General features: G+C 39.3%; 1 protein-coding gene across 2 annotated transcripts in view; it reads right to left on the bottom strand.

Annotated features, from left to right (window-relative positions):
* The window catches only part of TGFBR3 (transforming growth factor beta receptor 3), a 106,982-nt gene that overhangs the window by 60,072 nt on the left and 21,205 nt on the right, over nucleotides 1–25,705 (bottom strand). For both annotated transcript variants that reach the window (XM_079313735.1, XM_079313736.1), the window contains exon 3: nucleotides 3,815–3,999. In XM_079313735.1, the coding sequence (XP_079169861.1) occupies nucleotides 3,815–3,999 (185 nt within the window). The remainder of the gene's footprint in view (nucleotides 1–3,814; nucleotides 4,000–25,705) is intronic.

Here is a 25,705-nt window from a genome sequence, read left to right as displayed (position 1 = left end):
TAGTGAATCCATTGCCAGGAACTCTGATTCCATGTATTCATATGTATTCAATCTTAAGTATTCACATGAGATTAATTTTATATGCCACTCCTCTCTCCTTTTAACTATTTCAATTGTGACTGTGTGGTCAAAGCAGCTCAGGGAAATTAAACAAACAGGCATAAGAAAAGAATCCTCCATTGCTTTAGGACTTGATAATATACCTAAAAAGTAACTTGCATCTTTAAATAATTTTTCTATACACATTCTTCTGGTGCAAATTTCTAGAGTTTCCAAGCAACTCTGCAAACAGTAACTCATCCTCAGAGCAAACAGCTCCATGAGGAAGCAACTATCTCCTTTCTAAAAACTGAGAAACTGAAGCAGTGAAGATACCCAAAGCCAAAGAGAAAGTTATTGTAAGAGTTCAGTAGTTCCTGGCATTCAGCTGAGACCCAGATCAGTACAGAAATGCACACACGCACTCACTTCCCCAGGAATATTTGATCAAATAAAACAAACAAAAAAGGCTTGCATTTCTCTTGCCAAGTTCAATATAAACACTTGAGGCTATTACATGCACCCGTATTCTATTTCCTATGATAAAGCATGGCCAAATATGAATTGTGATAAAAGACATTTCTAAGAAATACTTGAAAAAGATTGGAACTTTGGGGGTTCTTACTTGAAGAAAGAAGACTTGAAGAAAGATTCCCAGTCTCAACAAACAAGATCTCACCCCAATGGGATTAATGAAGTAAAATACAAACAAATTCCTTATGTGATAACAGCATTTCATTATATGATCTTATATTTACCAGATTTCTGCCTTAACACAGAAGTGGTAAACTACTGATTCACAAAGACTGTTCAGAATACATAATCCTATACATTCCCAGTCTGTCTTTTGTCTTCTGTTTTCTGGTTTATAGGAAAGGAAAAGCACCCAAATCTTATTAACCCTTACTGAAAAGCCTGCCTGTGTTACAGGAGGAACATGTACCCCTGCCATACCCTCCCCTTCATCAGCCATCCCTCCTATGTTTAAATTTGCAAATGTTTGTTGTCTGCATATTCCACACGAGTGTCAAAATGAGTTACATTAACATATGTTGCATATTTATGAGAAACATAACTGCACAAATATGTTTAATGCATGAACCCTCCAAGGAATTTGCTAGGGGAAGTTTACACTCCTCCCAGCAAATAAGGAATGTGTAATTTAGCAGCATTCTAGCACAGTGCAGGTTAAAAACAAAACAACCCAACCTCCTCCCCCAAAGCAAACCTTCACTTAAAGATTTTCAGATCTTGCATTCCATATTATCAGAACTTCAGCCAACCTCTGAACAAATACATGATTTATTTTAAACATGCTTTCAATGTTGCTAAATCTAAGTAATGTGCTGTCAAACAAAACCACTGGTTTTATTCTGGAGTCTCCTGGAAATACTACATGACAAATAGATCTCTACCTTTGCTATCAGCATTTGCAGGCAACAGGAAATACCTCAGCTGGTAAATCAAGCTCACAGTAACTTAAGGTGATGGGTACATTCTACTTTTAGACAAAAGGCCACTTAGAGATGGTTTCTACAATAATGGAAAAGATAACATTTGCTCTGCTTTGTTCTCAGAGTCTGATCCTATAAGTAAAATCTGATCTTTCCAACTTGTTTACACTCTTTTGCTCAACACTGTTGCCAGCAAACCTTGCTCCAGCTTCCTGTGCATTTTTAGAGCAGCCATCTCCAAGGGCTGTGACTGGAAATTGCTCAGGAAATGGGAGAAGGAGGCTAAGGGTTCCAAATGCTGAAATCTACTCAGTGCCCTACACTTCAGTATACCCCCAAAGCACACAGACAAGACAGCTTAGGGCAAACCGCTTTCTTAACACAAGCACATTAGACGAGGCACAAGTAGCCTCTTTCTGCTAGACAATGAGCATTTTTACTCAGAGCCCACTATTAATTCTGTCATTGTGTCACACTGATGAGGCAGTGGGGGCACAGCCTGCCTCCTTGCACACAGCTGCACAAAGCACCATGAAGTTATGCAGGCAGTGCCAGAGGCACGGGCAGCAGCCCAGAGGGAAATTTGGGCTCATGCAAATGTGCACTCAGCACCTGAGCAATGCTGTTCTCTCTGGAGGTACCAGCTCCAGCTGCAGCCTGGTTCATCCCTGGGCACCCTTTAGGAAGCAACAAGTTACAAGTTCCCCCAGTACCATGTCCCCACAGTGCAGGCATTCTTCTTTCTTTCAGTAAAAATTGGGATTGCCTTGCGAGACCTACTCATACCAAATTTGCCTATGACTTAGCAATGGATTTTAAGCTTTCTGGGAGATGTGAGAAGCACTGAAAAATCTATAGCCAAATCACATGCAGGTGTTTAGTTCTCAATGGAAAAACTATGTCCAAAAAATCCAACCCATCCCACCCCCAACAAGAAAACAACCCACAACACCCAGAGCAAACAAAAAAACCCTACAATTTGGTCTTCATGTCCAGAGAACTGATTGTACCTACACTTGTTTCAGTCAGTCATTCACAGTGACCTTCTCAGGCTGATAACCCAATGCCTGGTATACTAAGAAAGACTTAAAAAAACTACAAAACAAAACAAAATCCCAAAACAAACCCCCATAACACCACCCCCCTAAATAAAAAAATATCTGTTCCTCATTCACAGTCTTACCAAAAAAGTATAATTTTTCTATTCATCTCATGACAGTAGAAGATCTGACAATTTCGATTAATGGAAGTAAATGACATATTTACTGAAAAAACTGTAAATAATTTTTCCTATCATAATCTAGACATTTAAGACTGTATATATATTGAAAATGAACACAACAGCTGAAGTTTCATGGATGCATACAATACACATTGACCTGGAGTCCCCATAAACCCAACAAGGCTGATACTGAAGTCAGTGGAAAGACTGATTCTGGCCAAAAGAATCTTCCTTTATTTCAATCACTCTAAAAGACTCCAGTTGAAAGTTCTTTCAGCACAGATTTAGACCCTCTTTTCCTAAACTTTTCCCTCTGTTAGATCATCTTTGTTCTCTCATTACAAATTCTCTAATTGTGTTCAGTCACGTTTTCTCTCACAGCACACAGTACTAAGGATTTGTGTGTGCAATACTATAAGAACATGAACTAAAAGGCTCAGCTGTCATGGCATGCAATGTTTTCTTTGCACTTGGAACTCTGTTTTGGTGTGTTTTGAGAGTATACAACAATGTGGCACAATGGCACATCAAAAATTTTATTCTGCTGTTGCTTTCAGAACAGTTGAAGTTTTTGCTAGTCCCTCCAAGTGCAGCACACACAAATAAGTAATTGGAATATTACAGTCAGCAACACTTGCTTTCTGTACAGCAATCCCCCCTCAGTGAAGTATTAAGGCTGTATGGCAAAAGAATCTGAACTTCAGTATTTGTTTATAGTGGTCATGGCACAGATCCAAAGGTATTCATGTTAATTTACAACACATTTAGGTAAACGATCTGCTTTTGAAGACAGCCAATTCTGCAAAGGCCTGTTGGAGATCTAAATCTGTTTCTTATTTCCTTTGCCCACCCCCTACCTTTTGTAAGTACACTTGGTGGTTGTGAAAGATAATGAAGAGGATGGCTGGGTATGGAAGTAGTTTATTCACATGACATGCAGAGCGTAGGTGGACAGTCTCCATGCAAATTGTTCATGGCTCTCTGTGGTACTTTGGTGACAATTCAGTAATAACTTTATGCAGCAAATTAACATATAGTAATCCCATTTGCAGACATGCTTATCACCAGGGATCTGGAGAAAAAGTAATTTCCCCTTTACCTCTCTTTCATGATGGCCAAGACCCTCCTTGGGGTTTCTGAGATTGAGGACGTGCACCTCTTGGGGCAGGCTGGTCGTGCCCCGGCTTGCACAGCCAGATAGGACTGTAAAGCTTTCCAATAAGGCGTGGACTGGGTGAGAATTGTTCACAGGCAATAAGACACATTCCCTCTGAGGCACAGGACCTGCAGGGAAAGACAGACACACATCATTGGGAGGAAAAAAAAGCAATGCATCGTTTATACTTGTCAAATAATCATCATCCCTTTGTTCAGAAAATCCACAGGAACACAAGCAGAAGCTTTGTGTTCATTCTCCACAAAATTAAGACTTTTATTCCCACTGCCCTTCTAAGTTATGGTCCATTTCTCTCTGAAAGTCTAAAGTTTCAAGTATAAATTCCAAAACTGAAGGTATCTTTTTCTTTACCAGGGAGGAAAACAAAGAGAAGGAAAAAGTAAAAAAAAAAAAAAAAATTAAAAAAAAAAACAAAACCAAACAAAACAACCAAAAAAACACCTCATCCAAAACCAACCAAGTACCCAAAAAAGAAAAAAAAAAAAAAAAAAAAAAAACCCAACAAACAAAAAAACAAAAACCAAAAAACCAAAAAAACCCACCACCAGGGATATTGGTCAGGGGAATTGGTTTGTCTTAGATGTTGATGTCAAACACTTATCTGCAAACACTGTAAATACATTCGTGTATATAACAATGAAAAGTTAATATCTACCAGAAAGGTAATTATTCCAGGAAGGATTTGGGCGAGTTGGATTTGTTGCTTTAGAAGCAGTGCTGATTTATAGTGAACATCATTGAAATGCATTGTACAAAACAGCAGGCATCTGTCACATGATAAAATGAAATGTTTGTTTACCGAGTCTATTTTGCGTCTGACAGCAATTATCTGCACTGATAGCAGTTATCTCATCCAAACCAGAGTGTACGCCCTTTCAAATAATCACCACAGCATGATGTAGTGCCAGACTCCTATATGGTACATGAGACCGTGTGATGGGACAGAGCAAGACAGCACAAAAGCTGAAGCCTACAGAGCAGCGTACATTTAAACTATATCCCAGGAAACTAAAGCAAGACAAATATTTATGAAAAGTAGCCCTGCTTTTCCAAAACAGATCAAGCCCACCCCTGACAGTAACAGACAGATGTATGTTTTTGATTCAGAAGGTCACAGGAGAACGTAATTGATTTAACCCCTAATTTGCACCAAAGTCACTCAGATAAGAATTAGACTCACGTGAACCAGTCAGTTCAGAGCCTACCAGGCATGAAAGAGAAATACAAGGTAGAAGCACAGTGCTTTTTTCTGGATCCTGCACATGTGCAATCGAAGTAAAATGCTTCCTTTGAAAGAAGTTCAAAACAAAGAACTTTTATTTGAGGATTTCCCTTCAACTGATTAAATGGAAGAGATCTGGTCTTGTCAAGTCTAAAGCCAGCTGTTATAGAGCTAGAGACCATCTGACACTGCTGTACTTATATTTAATTATATTAGCACTGACCTACAATTTGCTGGTTAAAACCACAGTTCTTTCAAAATACAGTTTGCAGTTGGCCATTTACTTTACAAGTCAGAGTCTGTCTTAAACCAGATTATCTGGAAAAAGCAAAGCCATTGAGCACAGGGAGATTTCTGCAGTGCCTTGGGCCACAGAAGGGCCGTTCCTGAAACCCACCAGTGCATAGTGCATATCCTATGAGCTCCCACAGAGCAGGAATATTTGCAAAGGCAATGCTCAAGGCATAAATTACGCAAGCATGTGCTTGGGGTACAGAGGATAAACAAACTTTCTTCTCCCTCAGTGAGGACCTTGGCAGCTTGGAGATTGACCATCAGCTTGGAGGATTTGAGGTTTTCTGGTTTTTATTTACCTCCTTTTAAAGAATAAATACACAAAATGTGACTGGTTGAAGCAATGATACTTAGTTTAAGAAAAATGTTCATTAAAAAGTTGCCCTTTGTAATGGCTGAAGAAATATTTAGAATTTGTAACAGTAACAAAACCAGTAGAGAGGCTGCATTTTCCTGATGTCCAAGAGCAGATCAAAGAACCTACTGATCAATTAGCCCAGCCACTGCTGTAAAAGTCTTAGAGCACACCATGTTATACAATCTGCACAAAACACTTCTCTAAATTTTACAAGCACTTCTTGGGCTAGGAAGGAAAGGAGCACTTGTTCATTGAATTGTTTCTTGTCAGCCAGAATGGAGTTGAAGGTTAAGATGTTTCAGTCATAACACACACTTACCCACAAAGAAAAAGGTGCAAGACCTAACAAAAGCAGAAATGAAGTTGCTGACAAAAATGTGCACTTTACTTAGCAAAGGTTCAGGAGCAAATACCTCCCCTGTGATTTCCTTGTGAACACCTATTGCCATGCAGGATATCTACCAATCCTCCCTTCCAGCCTTCATCTGGTATTTACTCTGAACAAATTTAATACATTAGAGTAGAAGACATCTGGCTTTTCCCCTCACATCTGGCAGGTGGAAGATGATTGTGACCGTTTCATTCAGGCTGGAACTGCCTCCTTTGCTGGCACCTCAAAAGCACATTAAGAAATCGCTCTGTTCTGCTCAACGTGCAAGATGGAAACAGCCCCGGAGGGAGCAGAAGTTCACATCCTGGATAACTGTGTGCAGCTGAGCTTATCTGCACAGGGACGGGCAGAATGAGGCATGCCTGCTCCGCCTGCACTCCACCCTGGCTGGCTGGGGGCCAGATCCCCGGCAGAAATCCTGTCACCCTGCTGGCAGCCAGCCCTCGTGCTGTGCCACTCCTGAGCAGGGCTTACTGGTGTGGGTCAGCTCTGCCAGCAGTGCAGCTGCACAGCATCTGCCTGCCCCCCCTGGCAGCTCTGTTTGGAGGGAACGGGTGCATAGAGCTGCTCTAAGCTGCTCAGTCCAAGAAACCAGTGTTTTGGGGGAATTACTGCATTTGATAGAACTGCTTACAGACCAGCCTCGTAAGAGAATATATATATATATATGTATATAAAAAAAATATATATATATGTAGCCCCAGAAATCCAAACCATCGACTGGAATATCTGCTCCACTGCAATCAGATCACATGTGCTGTGAGACTGCCCATGTACAAGGCATACTGTGGAGGTAAATAACTGAGAGGTTACTCCAGTTGTCACATTCTTGCCAAGTTGCACACAGGCGCCCTGAGTGGTCCTGGGCACACACTGCCCTTCTCAGGTATTCAAGACTCTCACAATCACTGTTTCTGTTATCCTGGCAATATCAAACCACAATCTTCGTGCACTGACATTGGCATATCTGCCCAACCACTAACCTGGGTGTAGTGCCATGCCCATGTACACTGGCATACCTGGAGGTAGCACCAAGTGAAATGAAAACTTATTTCTAAATCACAAAGTCCACCGAATGCTCAGTCTGTACGTGCCATAGGCAGCTCCTTCTACCACCTCCTCTGCATTTATGCTGTCTATTCTTACACTGTGTGCACCACAGCAATGCTGGGCCTATTTGCTCAACACTCATTAAATGCATTTCTTCCCAGCCCTTCCTACTGCACCTGCAGATCTGGTGGTGGTTGTTGCTACAAGGCACCGTCACTCCAGAGGAAGGGTCCTACAGCTCTCCTCTATCCAAATTTGCAACTTTTGGCTCCCTCCACAGATTCTTCATCTTCCTTCCTAACTGCAACTTGTCTCTGACTAGAAAGCCAGCTCTATGCAGTTTAAATCCTACAAAATTAATATTTGCCACTCTGGAAAAAGAACAAAGTCCTTCCTAGGACACTACTAATGTGATTATTTATCGTCCCCACACAACTTTTATATTTGAAAGCCAACATGAAACCACAGCCACGCTCTACCTGGGCTTTCCTGTTGCTCTGCCCTCCACAAAGCCCAAGATGAAGCTTTGCCAGTTTCCCACTCCAGTCTCACACCCCGTTCCTGCCAACCTCATCTGCATCAGCAACACCTGCCAAAATTAATTACTGTCAACATCCCATTAACACATCAAGATTGCCTTACCAGCTCTAAATACGCACAGATATTCTTCTGCATCTCCATCCTCATAAAAGCACTTAAAGGGTCAAAGATAACTTCTAGTTTATCCATCAGTGTGGTCACAAGCCTTTAGTGCCTTCTCTGCTGAGAACAGAATTGCACACACACAGCCATCCTTGGGCTTTTGTTTAACTTTGGTGCATGTAACTACTTAATCTTGTTAGCAAATCCTGGCTCCTACCCCAATCAAGTTTTAGATGCTTAATGCCTTTCGAGGTAGGAAAGGAGGTTAGGCAGTTTTATAAGAACCAATTATTAGGTATATATTTTACAATATAATGTTTATTGCAAATGTTTAGTGAATTCAGAATTCTAGAGAATTATTGAGTATTGAATTATTTTTCACTTCCAATTAATATTTTAAAGGAAATCAGAGCAGACCCAATCTTGTTTGATACTTTGTAGCTGTGTTCATCTGGAACATATCCAATACAACTTCAACATTCTTGTTTCCCATATCATCCATGCTACTAATGAGTAACACATGTTTTGCTGTAAGAAGGTAGAAGAAATGGGAGTAAGACTAGGACTAAGGGGGATAACGCAGCAACACAAGACCAACTCACAACTTTGATTGATTTTATTCAAATTGTAAAGGGTAATGTACTTTCTGTTGCATTTCCATGGTGATTTCTACAGTGCCGTCAGCTGAAAAGCGTGAGCAGCTCCCAAACTGTGTGAATCTGTGCTGGGGGCTCTACAGCACATCAGCATGGTTCCCACATGCCATAGCAGAGGGTACAAGCCACACCAATGGGATAGAACACTCCTCAGAAGAAGGACAGATTTATTGTAATTGATTTTTGAATGAGGGAATGACACTAATCTAGTCATTATGGACAAAAAAAAAAATAGAAAATCAGAATTCAGACTTGAGGAACACAAGGGATGTCTATGCTGTCAGGTACAAAGTAATATAAATTATTGCACATCTTGCTAGAATTCATCATTGTATGCTGAAAGTCACATTAAGATGTGGAGGAGGCTAATTAAAGCAGAGATTTCAGTATGCCCAAATGACAGACTTTCACAGAAGTTCTTTTAAAGAAGGTTAATTTATGGGTATTCTCTTAAATCTCTTAGTGACAACGATAGCTGAAACAAACCTACTTTTGAATGACAAAAGGGAAGGGAAATAATTTTCTTTTGAACTAAAAAGCTTCACAGAGTACTTGATCAAGACTCAGCAATAACTTCTTCCCATCATCTTCACACCACTCATTTCTAAAGATACAAGTGCATGAGCAAAGGGCCACTGTTCTACATGGAGCAATTGTTACCACTTCTTACACAACCTTCTCATAAAGGGCTTCTCACTGAGAGATGCACTTACACCAAAAAATATATACAAGAGTTGAGGCAAATAGGAATTTACAGAGAGAAGTGACACCTATCACTCTCAGACAAAATGTTATAGTCATTACTACTTATTCAGTATGGATAGCTCTCTAGCAGTAAATACCATATTCCTTCCTGCACACTCTTCACAGTAAACCCCCTGGAAAGCCAAATTCCTAGTAATTTGAATGCAGAGGATAATGGACAACCTCCACTATTAATAGGAAGAGCAGCTTTTAAACAAAAAATTGTAGGGAAAAGATTCACAAACACTAATTTTGGCTATTTTGAAAAAACAAATCAATCCAACCAACCAAAACACCCAAGATACCAGATTCCACAGTTACCTTTTTGAATTGAATGAGCTATAAAACTTCTACTGAGAAGAGAAAAAATATATCCTGAAGAAATATCCAGTACAGGTGGCAAGATTTGGTTGCAGGAGTTAAAACATACAAGCTGTACTAACTAAAAACATCTGCTTTCGCAAAAATTCGGCAGAGATTTCCCATTCCAGTGCACCAAGCTCACTAACCTCCAGCAACTCCACAACACCATCCCTGCACTCTTCTCCTTTCTTCAAGGAAGAAAAAAAAAATGCAATCGTGAACTCCACATTAACCTATATTCTCTACATTCACAATGACATCTGGTGCTAATGCTACATGCAGTAAGACCCTTGCTCCATGTGCTATCCCAAAGTTTTATCCCCCAATTAATCCCCATTCCACTATTATCAACTCTGCCCAGACTCATTCCATTTATGGACCAAACTATTAGATGTTTCAACACATTCAATTACACTTGATCTGCCATGTCTTTTATTCTTTATTTTCTGCAGTTTTTCTAGACATTTCTGTTATACATAGTAAAGTCTAACATCATCTGCCTGCCCACTGGGAATCATGACATGCCCCACATCTTTTTAAGCTGCTGTTATGCTTGGTAAAAACTCCTGATGCTGGCTTCTCCTTCTAAGCAAAATAATTTTTTATGCCTCTCTGGTAAATGTGTTGCAAAACATCCACTCCCATGGGTCCCAGCCACTGGTAAATGCACAAGGTTTATCCTTGTTTAGCAGGGATGATCTAATTTCAAGTGTTACCTGCATGGATCTCAGTTTTTTCCACATAAGAAGAAATTCAAATTACATTTTTAAAGCAGAAATGCTTTCTTTCACTTTGTGAAAAATAAGCTTCTATTATCTTTTTGTTTTTCTCAGGACATAAAACTGAAGCAAGTTTAATTGGAAAGGTTAACTATCAAATAAAACTAATCTGTTGTAGTAATGTACTGCTACTTAGAAATTATTAATGAAATCTGAACTATCCACTTCATGAAAAATTGCAAATTATAAAGTCACATTCATTTGTTACACATCAAAACTCTATTTCAATACCTAAGCAAGAAAGGCAAAGATAAGCAATGTCAGTCAGTTAAGTATCTTGTTTAACAAAAGAAACTCCAGGTGTCTTGTTTATGCACATATTAAGCTAATTAAACAGAAAAAGCAATGAATGAAAAACCTGTTTGGTTTAATATCCGCTGAGCACAAGCTCAAGATGTTTCTACCCAAGAGACATAATCTTAGAAAACAAATATCTGCACCTGGAAAACAAAGAAGTCTTTCAAAAGCAGATGTACTCTACCACAGAGTTACATTTTATGTAACCTCTGCTGTACTTCTTTCTGACCAGAAGTGCTCTACCTTCTCTTGAGGTTTGCAGCAAAACACTGCTTACAGGAACTCTTCTCTAGTATTTTTCCATGCTTGAATGTGCAAACTCATCCACATATGCTCTTACTCTCTCTTCCCATTCCTTCTTCCAAGCCAGTATTTGAAAACATTTCCACTAAAATAAGAGCATCATTTTAATACTCATAAACAGAACAGCATGTATGCATTGACTTTCATTTAAACACATCCAGAAAGCACAATTTCTGGCTTCCATGTCAAAGAACTGAAAACAAAGTGGTCTACCAATGTTACAAAAAGGGTTGTTGACTTTTTCCCTTTGTTATCCTCAAATACTAGAAAAAAAACCCAGGTTTCAAGCCATTAGTATAAAAATCAAATGCAGATGATTCTCTTGCACAAATCTTCTGTCCCATGAAGCACCCATTAATTTTTAAACAGTGGTCAATGTTAGACTGAGGGCATCCCTGCCCCCCAGACATGGCTGTATTTCAGAAATCCCTGACTTGAATCAAACACTTTTATCAAAACTGCAAAAGATAAAAATTTATTTCTGATAACAAGCAGTACCTGTAGTGCAAAGAAACATAGTGCCTTAACAGAAGAAGCAAATTTAGCACCCAATTTTCATCACTGTTAACGGATGAAATTGTCTTCAGCAAACTGATTATGCAAAGAGGAAGAAATGAACAAACACAAACTATTTCTAACATTCCTTGTTCATTATTCCCAAAAACATTCAAACTTCATGTTGCAGAAGTCTATTTTCCCTAGAGGTAGCCTATAAATTGTCTCAGATTTACCCCTCTTTACCACAGAAAGATAGGAAATTGCATGGAAACAATGAATGGAAGTGCACTTTTTATCAGAAAACAACAGGAAGCATTCTGCTTGGTTTACAAGAGAGCTCTGTATTGAGGCCAAAAGGGAAAAAACTGCATCAAAATTTAATGCCTGCTTAGAGCAAAAAACTCTAAAAAATGTTTCAAAACCATTGTATTTTTAATAAATCAGTATTGGAACTCATCAAACCACCCTACCCACACTACTGCTTTTATTATATTCTTAAAATTGGGTAAATTAAAGATGACAGAAAAAGAAACCTGGAAAGATTTCATAAAATCAGTTTCAGGAGGCAAAGAGAAAGAACCATACTTACTTTCATGATCAGCCATACAAGAATTCATCAAAGAGCATGAACAAAAACACACATGTAAACTTCAGCAATCTGTGCTTATCTAAGGAAACAAGCCTTCTGAGTCTCTCTCAGCAAAATGTTACCTATTTAAATTGCAAATATATACTTCAGTTCTTTGCATACTCATGGGTATTCTTGAAAGTGCTGATACAAGTTCTAATTATTTTCAAGCCAACACAGGAAGTGTTGGAATCCCATCTCAGGTAGTATCAATAGTATACATGAAGGTACCAAAATATACATTGACAGTACAACTACAGAATGCACATACTGGACTGGGGGGGCAGGGGTAAGATGTCTGGCATAGGTGGATTGTGTTGTTTGCTTTTCTTGGTTTCTTCACCCTTTTTTAATCATGATGATTACAAATATCCCATGGCAATTTTTCAGGATTGCAAGTAGCTGTCACATGCTTGGTCCCTACTGACCTTCATTTGGAACTACATATGCAGCCATCTTTTGCCCCAAAATACACAGTGTTATATCAGTTGTGCAAGTGGCACTACCATGCAGTGAAAAGAGTTTATATCTTATCTGGTGACTGATGAGGGCAGCCTCAATGAGATCAGGAAAGATTTAGAGGTGTCTTATGTTTATTCATTCAGGGGGCATTCCAACTACAGAGTTGATAGCTGCTCTTGCAATTTAGAAAATTTTCCAATTGCTCTTACTGAATCTATTAGACACTTCACAAACATTCCTAAACAATTACAGTATCACACAATTATACAAACCATTAACAGATTTTCCTTTAATTCATAACATTAGCATTATTTTTGATAGGTTATCCAAGCTTCAAACCAAAAGCATAGCCACAGTTTTTATTTTATTTCATTTCTCTTATCTGGCCCCAGCAGCTTCCTTTTCTTCACATAGACACATTGAACTTACAGTAGTTCTGTTCGTAGTTTTTTTTACCACCTCTCTGAGCTCCTTTACATCTTGATAGCTGGTTTTCTTTCTCATTCACCCCCCATTATTCCATTTAACTATTCCTACCTAGTCCCCTAAGCTTCACCAACACCAGCATTCACCACACCTGAATACACAGGGCTCTTTTTTCAATAAGATGTCTTGCTTTTATCTGTCAATTCAATTATCAGCAAGACATATTTTGGTCTTCAGAGAGGGAACAATGAATTCTGGATGGTGATGCATATGCATTCATGCACATCTGGAGAGTTAAAGAGAGATGATTTCCTTTCAAAAATATCTTCTTGACAGCCACAGAAATGCAGAGTACCAGATGGTACAGATGTCAGCTCAACAGCAACTTCCTGTAATCATCTTCTGCTTTAACTTTGTCACTGGGTCCAGGACTGCATGGGAGTCTTTACCATTTGTGACTAGCCCATCAGAAGAACAGGCCCAGAAGAACAGAGGCAGTTCCTGCCTCTAATCCTTGGCCAGTATTGAAGCCCATGGATTCTGCTTGCAACACCAGGCTCTCAGTGAAAAGCAGCTGGAGAGAGCTTTTTGGTTTAGGGTTTGGTTTTTCCTCCCCTTAGTTCTGCCTGTCAGAAACAGACATATAGGTGCTTCACTGAAGCATAAAACTTTATAAGCCTTCCCCTTCCTAATCTCAGCTGGCACATCAGAAACATTACTCCATACTAAAAAAGGGAACATCTGCTCAGTGCTGTGTGTCAGAGGATCTGATAAACACCGCTGCTGGACGCAGTGCTGGAATGAGAGCAGCAGCATCTCAACACGTGACCCACATGCTGCCAGCCAGACCAGGACATGCTGGGGTTGCTTTTCTCAACTCCTCAGCTGCAAAGGGATTGAAAATCCTCATCAGTGGACATGACTCTTGGTAAAATAAAGAAACGTGGCTTTGTTACTCAGGCTTACACAGCTGTATCAGTCCCATCCAATACAGTGGGGATCTCAGAAGCAGCAAAAGCCTAAGGAAGTAGAAAAACTTGGGGAAAGATGGCTTCATAACTGAAAGCATACCAGCTTTCTCCTAATTAAAAATAACAAGATTACAAGTTCAATTGAAGGCTGAATTCCTGTAACTGACCCTTTAAGGATGAGTTCACTATCACTCAATGTCTCACTGAACAAACCTTGAAAACCGATCCTTATCACGTGCTCAAGGCAAGACAAAACATCTCTCCACAAAACACTTAAAATCTTCTGTCTCTTGAAAAATATGAAAAGAGATACTTAAAAAACAAAGAAAGAAAAAAAAGGCAAAAACTACTGTACTGTTCCACAGCCCCCACTCAGTTAAGCAACTGCTTCTCACCCCCTGCTGTAAAACCAGCAAGGAAATCAATCCTGAAATATGTCCTGCTACAGGTTCTCCCCTCAGACTTATGAATATTTATCTAGTTTGGTTTTAACTAGGAAAGACTCTGTGCTCAAAATTTCAGGGTTCTCAAGAAGACTAGGAAACACCATGTTGGCCCCAGTGCTGAGGAATGCTCCAAGCCAAGGCAGTTGTGGGCAGCATGACTTTATGCCTGGGTATTATTTGAAGCTTGCTCAGAAGCACCAGCCCAGCTGCAGGACAGGCCCCCAGGCCCTGGTGGCTGTTTGGCAGGTGACAAATGCTGTGCCTGGCACTCAGGACACAGCTCTCAGCTTCATGTAGACAGGGGCCACATCATCTGGATGGAGATGGATCCAGGTGACCAAGGCTGTGGGATGGCAGGTTTGACAGAGCTGGGCATACACAGCTATTTCTACAGGTAACAAAGAAACAATAAAACCTAACATGGCAGGTTTATGAGACAGGATGAATCATCCAACATCTAACCACAGCCAAATTCAGGGTGCTTCATTCTCTCCACCAACACTTTCCAGCTACCATTTGCCTCTTTTGATGCTGATCAAACCTGTCTTGCCCAGGAACTGATTCAACTCACTAACATGACAGGAAAGTAACCCAGCAATAAAGAGACTAATCAGATTTCTGTTGGTCTTTGGTGCATTTGAGAGCAGGAAGGAAAGTTTGGGGAGTACCTAGGCTGGCTGTCACCAAGGGCACTGGAATAACCTGCACCCCTATCCTTACTATGGGAAGCAGGGAGCCTTCAGACTTGTGAAATCTCACTGAATTTGAAAAGATCTTCCTAGAAAGAAACAATATTGTTGATTTTAGAAAACAAACTGAGTGTGCAGATGCAGTTTCCTTTAAGTCCAGGAAGCACAACAGTGACAGAAACTACCACTTTCAAAATCTTCTCATGCATTTTCACTTTGACTAAATATTTCCATGGTGGAAAGCACAAATACTCACAGCTTAACAACTGCTCTAATTACCAAAAAGACTTAATGCAACACCTCATTATGTTCCATTTATGTACATATGTGTATGTGTAAATATTTATGTATATACATATGTGATTTCCATAGCTATCTCATCTAGATGCTGACAAAGCATTCAGTAGAAGTGAGATCAATCACACTTTATTCATATAAAGGTATTTGTTCCACTTTTGAAGAGTATGCAAGAGACTGTTTTTTATCATAAAAGCTTTTCCTGAAGGAATTTAATTTAATTTCCCTCAGCACTACTAAGCTCACCATTTGCAATGCCAGAACATTGCAATCATGACACATGGTCTCTTAAAATTGCTTTCCTAATCAGTGTTCCTGTAAGCCTACTCTTAACACTTCATATGGAATGCAAAACTGGAGCTACCCCCTTTTTAACTGGTAACCACATTGCACTTCTGCACTCCTCTTGCCTTCTCATCTGCACTTCCTGTGTTAAACTCCTGAAAACTGCATATACAGCTGCACTGAGAAGAATCACCTTAGATGGAGCAGATAAGACATGATGTGGGAGAAGGCTGAACTGGTTTAATAATTTATTAAGTGCATACAATGTCACTTCAATTCATTTACATATTTAAGACCTCGTAACAGAGTCGTTTGAATACCATGAAGTTATTTACTACTGTTGAATTAACATAATGCTTTTTATTCAGACAATCATTTTTCAAGGAGACTGAAGGAGCCATACAACGTTTTTATCAGCTCAGCTCTCAGTCCAAGTTAGACTTGCTTCTAGCTTTCAGGGTGGGCTAGAAATACCATTGGGGGGGGGGGGAACTAAAAAAAAAAAAAAAAGCTAAAAAAGAGGATCAAGAAGTTTTGTATACTGTCCTGATCAAACAGATTCTGAGTAAATCCTGTTACTGCTATAGCATCTCCTTATGGGACAAGCCATATGTATACAAAATGCTACAGATTTGAAAACTGCTGCAGAAAACTTCTCTATGCATTCACCTTGCAAGATCATTGCTCTATTCAAAGACTGGATATAACTTACCCCACTACACAGAGCCTCACCTACATAGCTGATGAAACAGGGCCATTTGCTAAAACATTACAGTATATCCAGAGAGAAATTTACCAGTTATGTGGGTCATTATTAAAACATTTTTTATTATATAAAAAAAGAAAAAACTATTAACTATTAACGACCTGAAAATCATGATCTGAAATGTCGAGTCCCTTCCTTCAAAAGCAGCAGTATTTTCATTATAACGCAGCGATGTAGCACCTGCATCTACACAGCACACGGACGTGTGTTCTGGATTTCCAAACACCTGTAAAACTACCTAAGATCAGCAACAGCAGCTTCAAGCTCATGGATCCCAGAAAGTCCTGAACAACCAACCAAGTTCCTGTTATTCTGTCCAGAAGAAGCTTCCAGACATAAAAAGAAGACATGGTGCAAAAGAGCAGACAAAGTCAAGAGGCCTTCTATATTTACAGAGGCTGAATATTAAATATAGATGAAAGCCCAAGAGTTCATAAGTAAATCATAGTAGGATTAAAGCATGTTGTTTCTGCATGTATTTCAATGTCAGCATCCATTCTACCCAACTGACTGTTGGGGTCATGTCAAAATGTTCACCTGCTGCCAGGTACCTGTACTAAAGACACCAGCCTCTCCAGTACACAGAGATGATCAATCACATCCATCACATCCAGAGCAGGGACCAGGAAGTCTGAATCATCAGCACAGAATTTGAGTGAATAAAAAAAGAATCCAAATCCCTTGCCATGACTGAGTTTTATTATGCACAATGACTTCATATGCATTTTGTTGCCTCAAAGGAAGAGAAAGTTTTCTACAGGAGCAAAAACACCTCTGACTCAGACCAGCTCTAAAACCATCTATAATGGCTTATAAATACATCCATACCATATATCTCTGGTTTTTAACCATAAAAAGGCTTAAGAAATAAATGAAAAGAAATATCTTCTCATCATTGTCTAGAGGTTTGTTTGCTGGGCATAACATCTGTCCACATCAAGTACATGTTTTTTCTCATCTTTTGCTGCCAATTCCATAAAACTGTCAATATTCAGACAAGTAAATAAAGAGATCTTCTGTTCAAGTCAACCGCTTTCGGCCCATAGCTATGAAAAGCAGAAACCATCTTTGTTTTTTCCTCCCCAAACTGGAAGAAATTGATCTTTGCCCTCTCAAGGTTGACTCAACAGGATGAGTGGAATACAACCACAGAGATCAAGTAGCCTCAGAAATCTCTGTTTTGATCATTTATACAAAAAGACTGACCAGAAGCAACAAAAACAATACCTGAATTTTAACAGGTTCAGTGCTTACACCACACTCTAAACAGAACTTGTTTTCAAAGTGTGATGTTACATATTAAACTCAGCTGTTACTCTGATACTGACATGAAAAACAACCAACCTGCCCTCCACTGGCCCACAGGCCATTATTATAGCACAGCTCAGTGTTGCCATCATCACAGTGAAGTTCTCAAGGTAAGATTACTTAAACCAGAAATTCCAGGTTCATAAACCTAGACAAATATTTTTCAGAGTATTTTCAAGAAGTTGAGGATCTGAGACTTTTGTACTTACTCCAGGCTGCTCAAAGCCCCATCCAATCTGGCCTTGAAAACTGCCAGGGATAGAGCATCCACAACTTCCCTGGGCAACCTGTTCCAGTATCTCATCACCCTCAAGCAAACAATCTCTTCCATACGTCCAACCTAAATTTCTCTTTCAGTTTGAACCCATTACTCCTTGTTCTGTCACTACACTTCCTGAATGAAGAATCCCTTTCTGACTTTCTTGTAGGCCCTCTTCAGATACTCTCAGGCCTCTATACAAGCTCCTCTTCTCCAGGCTCAATAGCTCCAACTTTCTCAGCTTTTCTTCAGAGGGAAGGTGTTCTAATCTCCTTATCAACTGGACTAGCTGACATCTCCAGCCTGTCAGTGTCCCTCTGGATGGCATCCTTTCCCTCCAGTGTGCTGGCCACACACACAGCTCAGTGCTGTCAGTGAAGGGCTGAGGGCTCTCTTCTCCAGGCACTGCATCCTACCAATCCTTTCCAAACAGGCAGGGAGACTTCCCCAGCCAAAGCCAGCCAAAGGCATTTACAGGTAAGGAGGAAGTCCTTATATCTCTTTGTTCCTGCCCTCTCCTATGTACCTGAGATAACCATGAATTACAAACCATGATAACCAGAAACTATGTGATTTCCTTCCTTTCCTTTACAGCCTTTACCTTCTACTCTCTCTTCACAGCTTCTCATTTCTTTTCTCAGTCAAACCCCATCTTCCTTCTTTTAGCCTCTACAGAAAAAGTGACCACAGACCTACTGGCTCACATCACTATCTTGAATACGCATCAGAGTGTACAAGAACACTTCTACTAGTCTTTGTTTCATATCTTTTTTCAGTATAACCTCTTTGGGTCTACATCACTTGGGCTTTTGCAATCTGTTCTGCTGAAATGACAAAGCATTCAAGCTCGACTTGTCTGTATAAACACTGTGTGTCACTAGGTCATCACAGCAGAAGTCCATGCTGCAGGAAGATAAAACACATCATGCTTATAAACACACAAGTGTTATCTGTTTGACCAGATACTACCAAGTGTATAGTCACAGTGACACTCAAACCTGTGAGTTTTGTACGGAGCCAATTATAGGTGTGGGAAAAACTGTAGTACATAACCAAAAAACTTTAAAAAACAGGAGTTCTGGTCTTGAAAGAGCATTACCACCAGAAAACTACCTAGATTTTTAGGTGACTTTTTTTTTTTTAATCTTGTTTTATACTACCTATGTTTGTGGTGAGCTTTTCAATAAAAAAGGTACTTTCTTGGTAGGCATCCTGTAACTGTGCTGTAGCCTTCAAATCAAGAAACTTGTTCTTTTAGGGGCTGTTTTTCCAATGTAAAATTTAATTTCAAGCCCTTTCTTGTGCCTAAGTGCAACAGTATTCCAAAAGAAACCTATAAGCAGTAATACAACATTAAAGAACACCTTTTTCTTATCTAAGGAATAATTTGCAAGTTAAAATGCATTTTATTAAAAACATACCCAGTTTTTAATTAAAAGAAAATTCGGGGATTATGTGATGATTTCAATATTTCTTTCTCCCTTCTAAACTGGGAGTTTATAAGTGAATCTTTTTTTTAATTTTTACACCTTAGGTTTGGGTAGTCTGCTCTATTAAAATAAAGGCAGTCTAAAGAGCATTACCCTTACAAAGAGCTGAAGGTCACTATCCAACTGTGCTCATTATCTCATTACATGGTCTAATTCAGTAATGTGTTTTCTTCCTGGATGTGATAATTAGCTTTATGTTTCTTTGTTTCTAACAAAAATGTAGAGATACTGGAATCTTTTAAGGAAACAGTGAATCATTTTGGAAGGCTGTGTGCAGTAAGGGTCAAAGTTATGACCCTTCCTAGTTCTTACAATTCCATGGCCTCCACTTCCCAAAGCAATCTGCTCTTGGATCCCTGCTTTCAGGAAAACAGCTCCTAAAAAAAGTACGAGCACCAATAAACTGAAATTTTCTGGTGAGAAACATCTCAATGTACACATTCAGAAAATGAAATTTCATTCTAAATAAGCCACAAAATCCACAGAGAGAGTATGTGTTTCCCTTTCCATAGGGGATTGAAATCATAGCAATATACTCACAGCTTAATCAAGTTAGGGCCAGTATGCACACTGTAACACAGCCAAATCCTGAAATCATTACCTTAAACCCAGCATACATGCTGAAGACTTTAGCAGCACACACTGCCTTCAACCCCCACTGAAATCTGTAGATTCTTGCAGGGATGTTGGGGTTTTATTATCTCACAGGGTCAAGCTCTCAGTCCTTAATCAGGCAGGAGTCCAGATGAGGTCCATGGGAGATTTGCCAAGGAAAGGACTAAATGGAGAGTGAGAAAGGATGACTCTAAACAAGTTGGGAGCAGATCTTTACACAGAGGAGAGCTTGCATGTTGTATGCCTGATTCATAGGCAGTAATTTAGCTCACGCAGATGGCAGCCACATGTAAGAAGATTTGGCCATATATATCCTATACTTGCACCTCATCCCACTGAAAGGAAAAACACCCATCGGCAGACAGGCATTAATTCGATTATTTATATTGTAAATTTTGACAGAATAAGTCCACTAACAAGATTTTCAAAACTGTTAAAATAACACAAAGGAATATATATTTAATTGTAAAATAAAAGACTTACTAACCTAGTATTCTTGAGGTTCTTTTCTGCCCCCAGAAATAAAACCCCACACCAAATCAAAATCATTCTAAATGAAAAAGTAAAATTGGTCACTTAGAAAAGGTCTCTCAAAAGGCCATCTGCAACATCAGAGCTCTGAAATGAATCACTCACTAATGTATCTCTTTCCGTTCCCCCCAAGGCAAAATTCTGTTTAAGGAGTTTCTTACTAAATGCCACCACTCACTCATCTCCTGGCTATTTGGGCAACAACTGACACTTTTCTCACTACAGTCCTTCTTCCCTGCCAAAACACCAAAAGATTTTCTCTTCCTTGACTTCCTTTTGCTCAATTCTTCCCTTATTAAGCATGTGCCTGCTGTGTTATCCTACAGGATTTCTCCCCGTACAGTTCTACAAGGGCATCTGAAGCAACACAGAGACATGGTTCTACAAGAGTTAACTGATTCCACATTTCTTAATGTACTGCCCAGCTGCTTGTTAGCTGCAACCAGAAGGAGCACGCACACTGGCAGTTAACTGCTAAATGCATTTTCAGAACTAATAAGAAGCTGAAAACAATTCAAGCTCTGGACATGAATACAGAGTATGCTCCCAGGCAAGCAGCAGATATAAAAGGAAAACTGAGATGGCCTCCATATGGAATCACAATGGCTTTCCTCCTCAAATAATCTTTTATTAATTTTTTTTTTAAGGGAAGTTGGGGAAAAGAGTTAACTCAGGAAATAAGTTATTTTGCCCAATGCTAATGTAGCCTTTATAAGGCATGCATCTAAGTATCATTGCTGCATGGAAAAAAAGTTTCAGGGAACCTCAAAGCCGATTCAGTTTTCACAAAAATATAAAATGTTAACACACACATCTGAAGTACTTCCCTTTCAGAGACCCCACAGGTGCAGAAATCCATCTCACTGTATGGCAAAGGTTCAACTCTCATTTAAGGGCTTGCACAAAGGAAGCACGAGCCCCCTTGACAGCCAGTGGTGGAGTACAGTTCCTTGTCTTTTCCTGTACAAGAAAACTCCTTTTGCTCCTTCTTCAACAAGCAAACAAATAAGACTTCAGGAATAAAAAAAATGCAGGTACATTGGTAAAAACTAACCACAAAACGCTAACTAAATGTAAAAGTGCTAGATCACAGAAGCTTTTTTGCCCCCCTGACTTAACTGGAAGCAGAGACCTCAGTGAGCAGGATGGCTTTTTGCTGTAAGCAAAAAGCACAACCAACACCCCAGCCCTACATATGGGGTAAGCAGTGAGAAACCTTTCCATAAGACTTTCAAAGTGACTTGGCAACACTTAGAACAGCACTATTTGTTTTCAAGCACAATCACGAAAGGACAGCATTATTCACAAAACAGTCACAATATCCTGGAACTTACTAGATGCAAAATAACTTTGCAGTGCAGTCAGCAGTCTGAGGGGCCTCATACACATTTTGCAAGGTTTCAAACAGTCCCCCAGAAAGGTGGGGGAATGAGTAATCTCTCTTCCTGCTAAACATTCAAAGCACACATAAAACCTATCATTGAGTCAGCACTTGATAGTGGCAATTCATGTGGTTTGCTGGAATTTTTAACAGCCTGAAAGTGGCCACTGCTATGCATCTTACATGCCTTTATTTTTTTTTTAATTACTACTATTATTTTTGTAGAAGAAAATACCATGTTAGCAACCAATTTCAGCACATGTGTAATTAGGAGGTAATATCAGGTTTTGATTGGGGGAAAAAGAAGAGTTAGGGACTGAAAAAATTTACATGTTAAAGAAGAGGCATCTTAATACAAATAAACAAACAAGAAAAGAAACTAATGCAGGGCCCAGTTAAACTACATGGTTGGGTAGAGTTTAAGAAGGTCAAATGTTTTAGGCTTTCACTTGCTTACTTCGTAGCATAACACACTGATTGTGAAAGGTTCCAGCTCAGAGTCCAGAGGACTGCTGCCTCTCATTTATTCAACAGTCTTCATAGGAAAAGCATAGAAGATTCAGCATTGCATTGTAGAGTGGCACATTTCCTTTCTGTAAAGTATTGCATATCACTGTGGGAAAATACTGGCAAACCCTTGTTATGGGTAGAGTTACATGAACAAAAAAAAAAAGTGCTTCTGTCAGCTTTTTCATGTACTTTTGGGCAAGGATGTATAGCTGTGCCAGTAAATCAAATCATTTTGTTGCCATATATTCCAACTCTGACAGGCTGTTTTACTTTGTGGTTATGTCTGACTGTGCCACCAGGTGAACCACAGATCAAGTTACTCAAAATACTTGAACAATACTTCGATACTCTACTTCTGTATGAGGAAATTAATTTTTGACCTAGTACAAACATGAGCTGCTGCAAAAAAGGGAGGTTCCACTATCCCTGCCACACACTTTCAAGGGTTCCTTATTTGCTCTAGCAATCATGATGGTTCAGAGAAACCCAGCCACTTCTACGACTTCAAAAGCTCTCATGTAAGCACACAGGAGCCCTGCTCAAACTTATTCTTCCCATCAGTGGACCAGTAGTTTAAATTCATTGAATGGAATGCAAGTTAACACCTATATTCACTAATACCTCATGAGATCTGAGATAATTTACTGGCCATACAATGCAGAGGCAGGCTCAACATTACACTGCAAAGCAAGTTACTTGGTGAAGCATAAGCCTGAGTGTATCCTGCTTTAGGAAAGCCACCACCCCCTACAGACCAACTGAAGCACGGTATCAACATTTTCTAATGGGATACAAATGTCTGAACAACAAACACTCCCATTCCCTGCCCCGAGGAGAGCACAGACCTGACTCATGATCAGAGAGAGTCCAGGCAGAACAGTTCCACAGTCCCACTACCCACAGCCCTACCACCAGTGCCACAAATTTGGCTGGAAAAGAACCAAGTTATTGCTGAGGACAAGCCACCTTTTCTCTGGCTAACAAGGCCACAGTAACAAATTGAATACATGCAGAAATACAGCCCAGAAGTGTACTCTCATCTACCGACTTTTTAGTTGTGCTTACTATTAACCATTAACAGTTCAGTTAATTCACTTGGACAATTTACTGCAGTTTTCAATCATTGTAAATGCAGACAGACCCCACATCACCCACTACACACTGTTCAGCCATTGTATGAAAAAAATGTTTATCTTTAAATCTTCCAATGTAACTGCACTGTTGTATTTAAATGTTCTTTGAGATCATCCAGGATATTACGAAGATGCTTGTTTAAAAAGTCTCTTCCAGCTGTTCTATGTGTATATTAGGAGCATTACAAAGGCATCAAATACTCATTAGAGATGAGATCATCCTAACTAAAAAAAAAAAACAAAAACCAAAAAAAAACCATACTAATACACATCTTGGATACAAACAATTACAGTGAGATATAGAACATAGGAGGAAGAAAACAGCCCCAAGAAAAGAGGGGAGCAGAGAGCATCACACTCATTGCAGGGTACCACAAAGTGAGAAATAGCATGATTTCCCTTTACTGGCACATCAGCCCTTGCACAGCAGGTTCTCAGTAAATCTCTCTTCAGCTCCACCAGCCATGGCCTAGTTAACAAAATAGCACAGATGACCTAACAAGAAGCAGCTTTGAAGAAAAAGCAAACAAACCTATGTGTCACCAATGGAGAAGGAAGGCCAAAAGACTTCAGACTAGAACACGAGTTTTGTTATCACTTCAGGACATGAATCCTTGGATTAAATCCATTAAGAAAGAGGACCTGTGCTACACCATCTTCAAATTTCTGCCATTAAATCCTCCTAGACATAATGCTATACAACTGTATCAGGATCAGACACCTACTGACTGGTTTAGAATAGGATTAAAGGGAAGAGAACACTACAGAAAGTTATGCTCTCAACATGAACCATTCTTTCTGCAGCACTTGCCCACCAAGCAGCAAACTGAACCCTCAAAAAAGCATTCCAGCAAGAGATGCCACCAGGGAGCACAGGGACACCAGTATGCAGGCTAGTTCCTTCCAAAAATTTAAGGAAAGCAACTAGAGCAAGATGACAACACAGGTATTAGAACTGAATCAGATCAGTCAGTAATTAGATCAGTCAGCTAGTACCAAAAATGTTGATTGCTTCAATTAAATTACTTCAGTCCATTAGGTCAAAACAGCACTGATTCATTGCTCAAAAATCCTCCTGGGTAAATCCTGATTTCACTCCACTTTTTCCTTGAGCAATCTTGTCAAATCATAGACAGTTACATGAATGCTTGACCTATAAAACCATCTGAAGTGCATTATTAGTTGTCTGGAGAAATAAGCAAAATATATTCTAGGACTCTTCAAGGCAGGGAAAAAAGAAAGCAACCAGTTCTTTGTTAGCAACTTTTACTTGAAATGTTTTAGACAGTATTTTTGGTTAATTCTTTACATAGTGATGGTGCAATGCTGAGACAAACAGAAGAATAAGTTGGTTTGGTTTTCATGTACAAGAAGATTTTACACCACCATTAAGCAGTTCAATACTCAGAACTATTTAATTAGAAGTCTTTTCTCCTGAATCATATCAATAAAGTTAAATCCAGTCTACTATTTATAAGAGCTGACTTAGGGTGTTATTGCTACAAACACATTTTTAAGATCCAATAAATGTAGAGATCTAGAATTAGGGAACTTTATTTTATTAAACAGTTTTATTCAAAAACAACCATCACAGAGTCTTAAACATTATTTTATCTTGGGCATGAAATTGCTGAAAAAACCCCTAGCTTTGCTAATTTCAAAATAGAAAAAAAAATTCAAGAGAACACAAGTAACACAACCAGATCTATTTCATGGTAGCTTTTATTTTTCTGTTACTGACATGAAGCATTCCTTACTCTAACATTTCAATTAGGTTTTTTTTCCTTGGTAAAGAAACCACTACTAAAGTCAGATAACTGGCCTTTTAACAGGAGGCACTATAGAAGCATTTGTCAAGTATTACAATTACAATTCTAATCTTCAGGAAAACCTCAGAGACCTTCCTATGATGCATACTTGAGCTCTCTTACATCCATCTGTGATAGTAAATGTGATCACAGAGATCAACCACTAGCATTGGGAGAATGAAAATGAATGCATTGAACAATATGGCCATGA

The sequence above is a fragment of the Erithacus rubecula genome (assembly GCF_903797595.1).
Source record: "Erithacus rubecula genome assembly, chromosome: 10".
NCBI classification, from domain to species: Eukaryota; Metazoa; Chordata; class Aves; order Passeriformes; family Muscicapidae; genus Erithacus; species Erithacus rubecula.
Note: the sequence above shows the minus strand (reverse complement) of the source record. Positions and strands in the feature narration are given on the sequence as shown.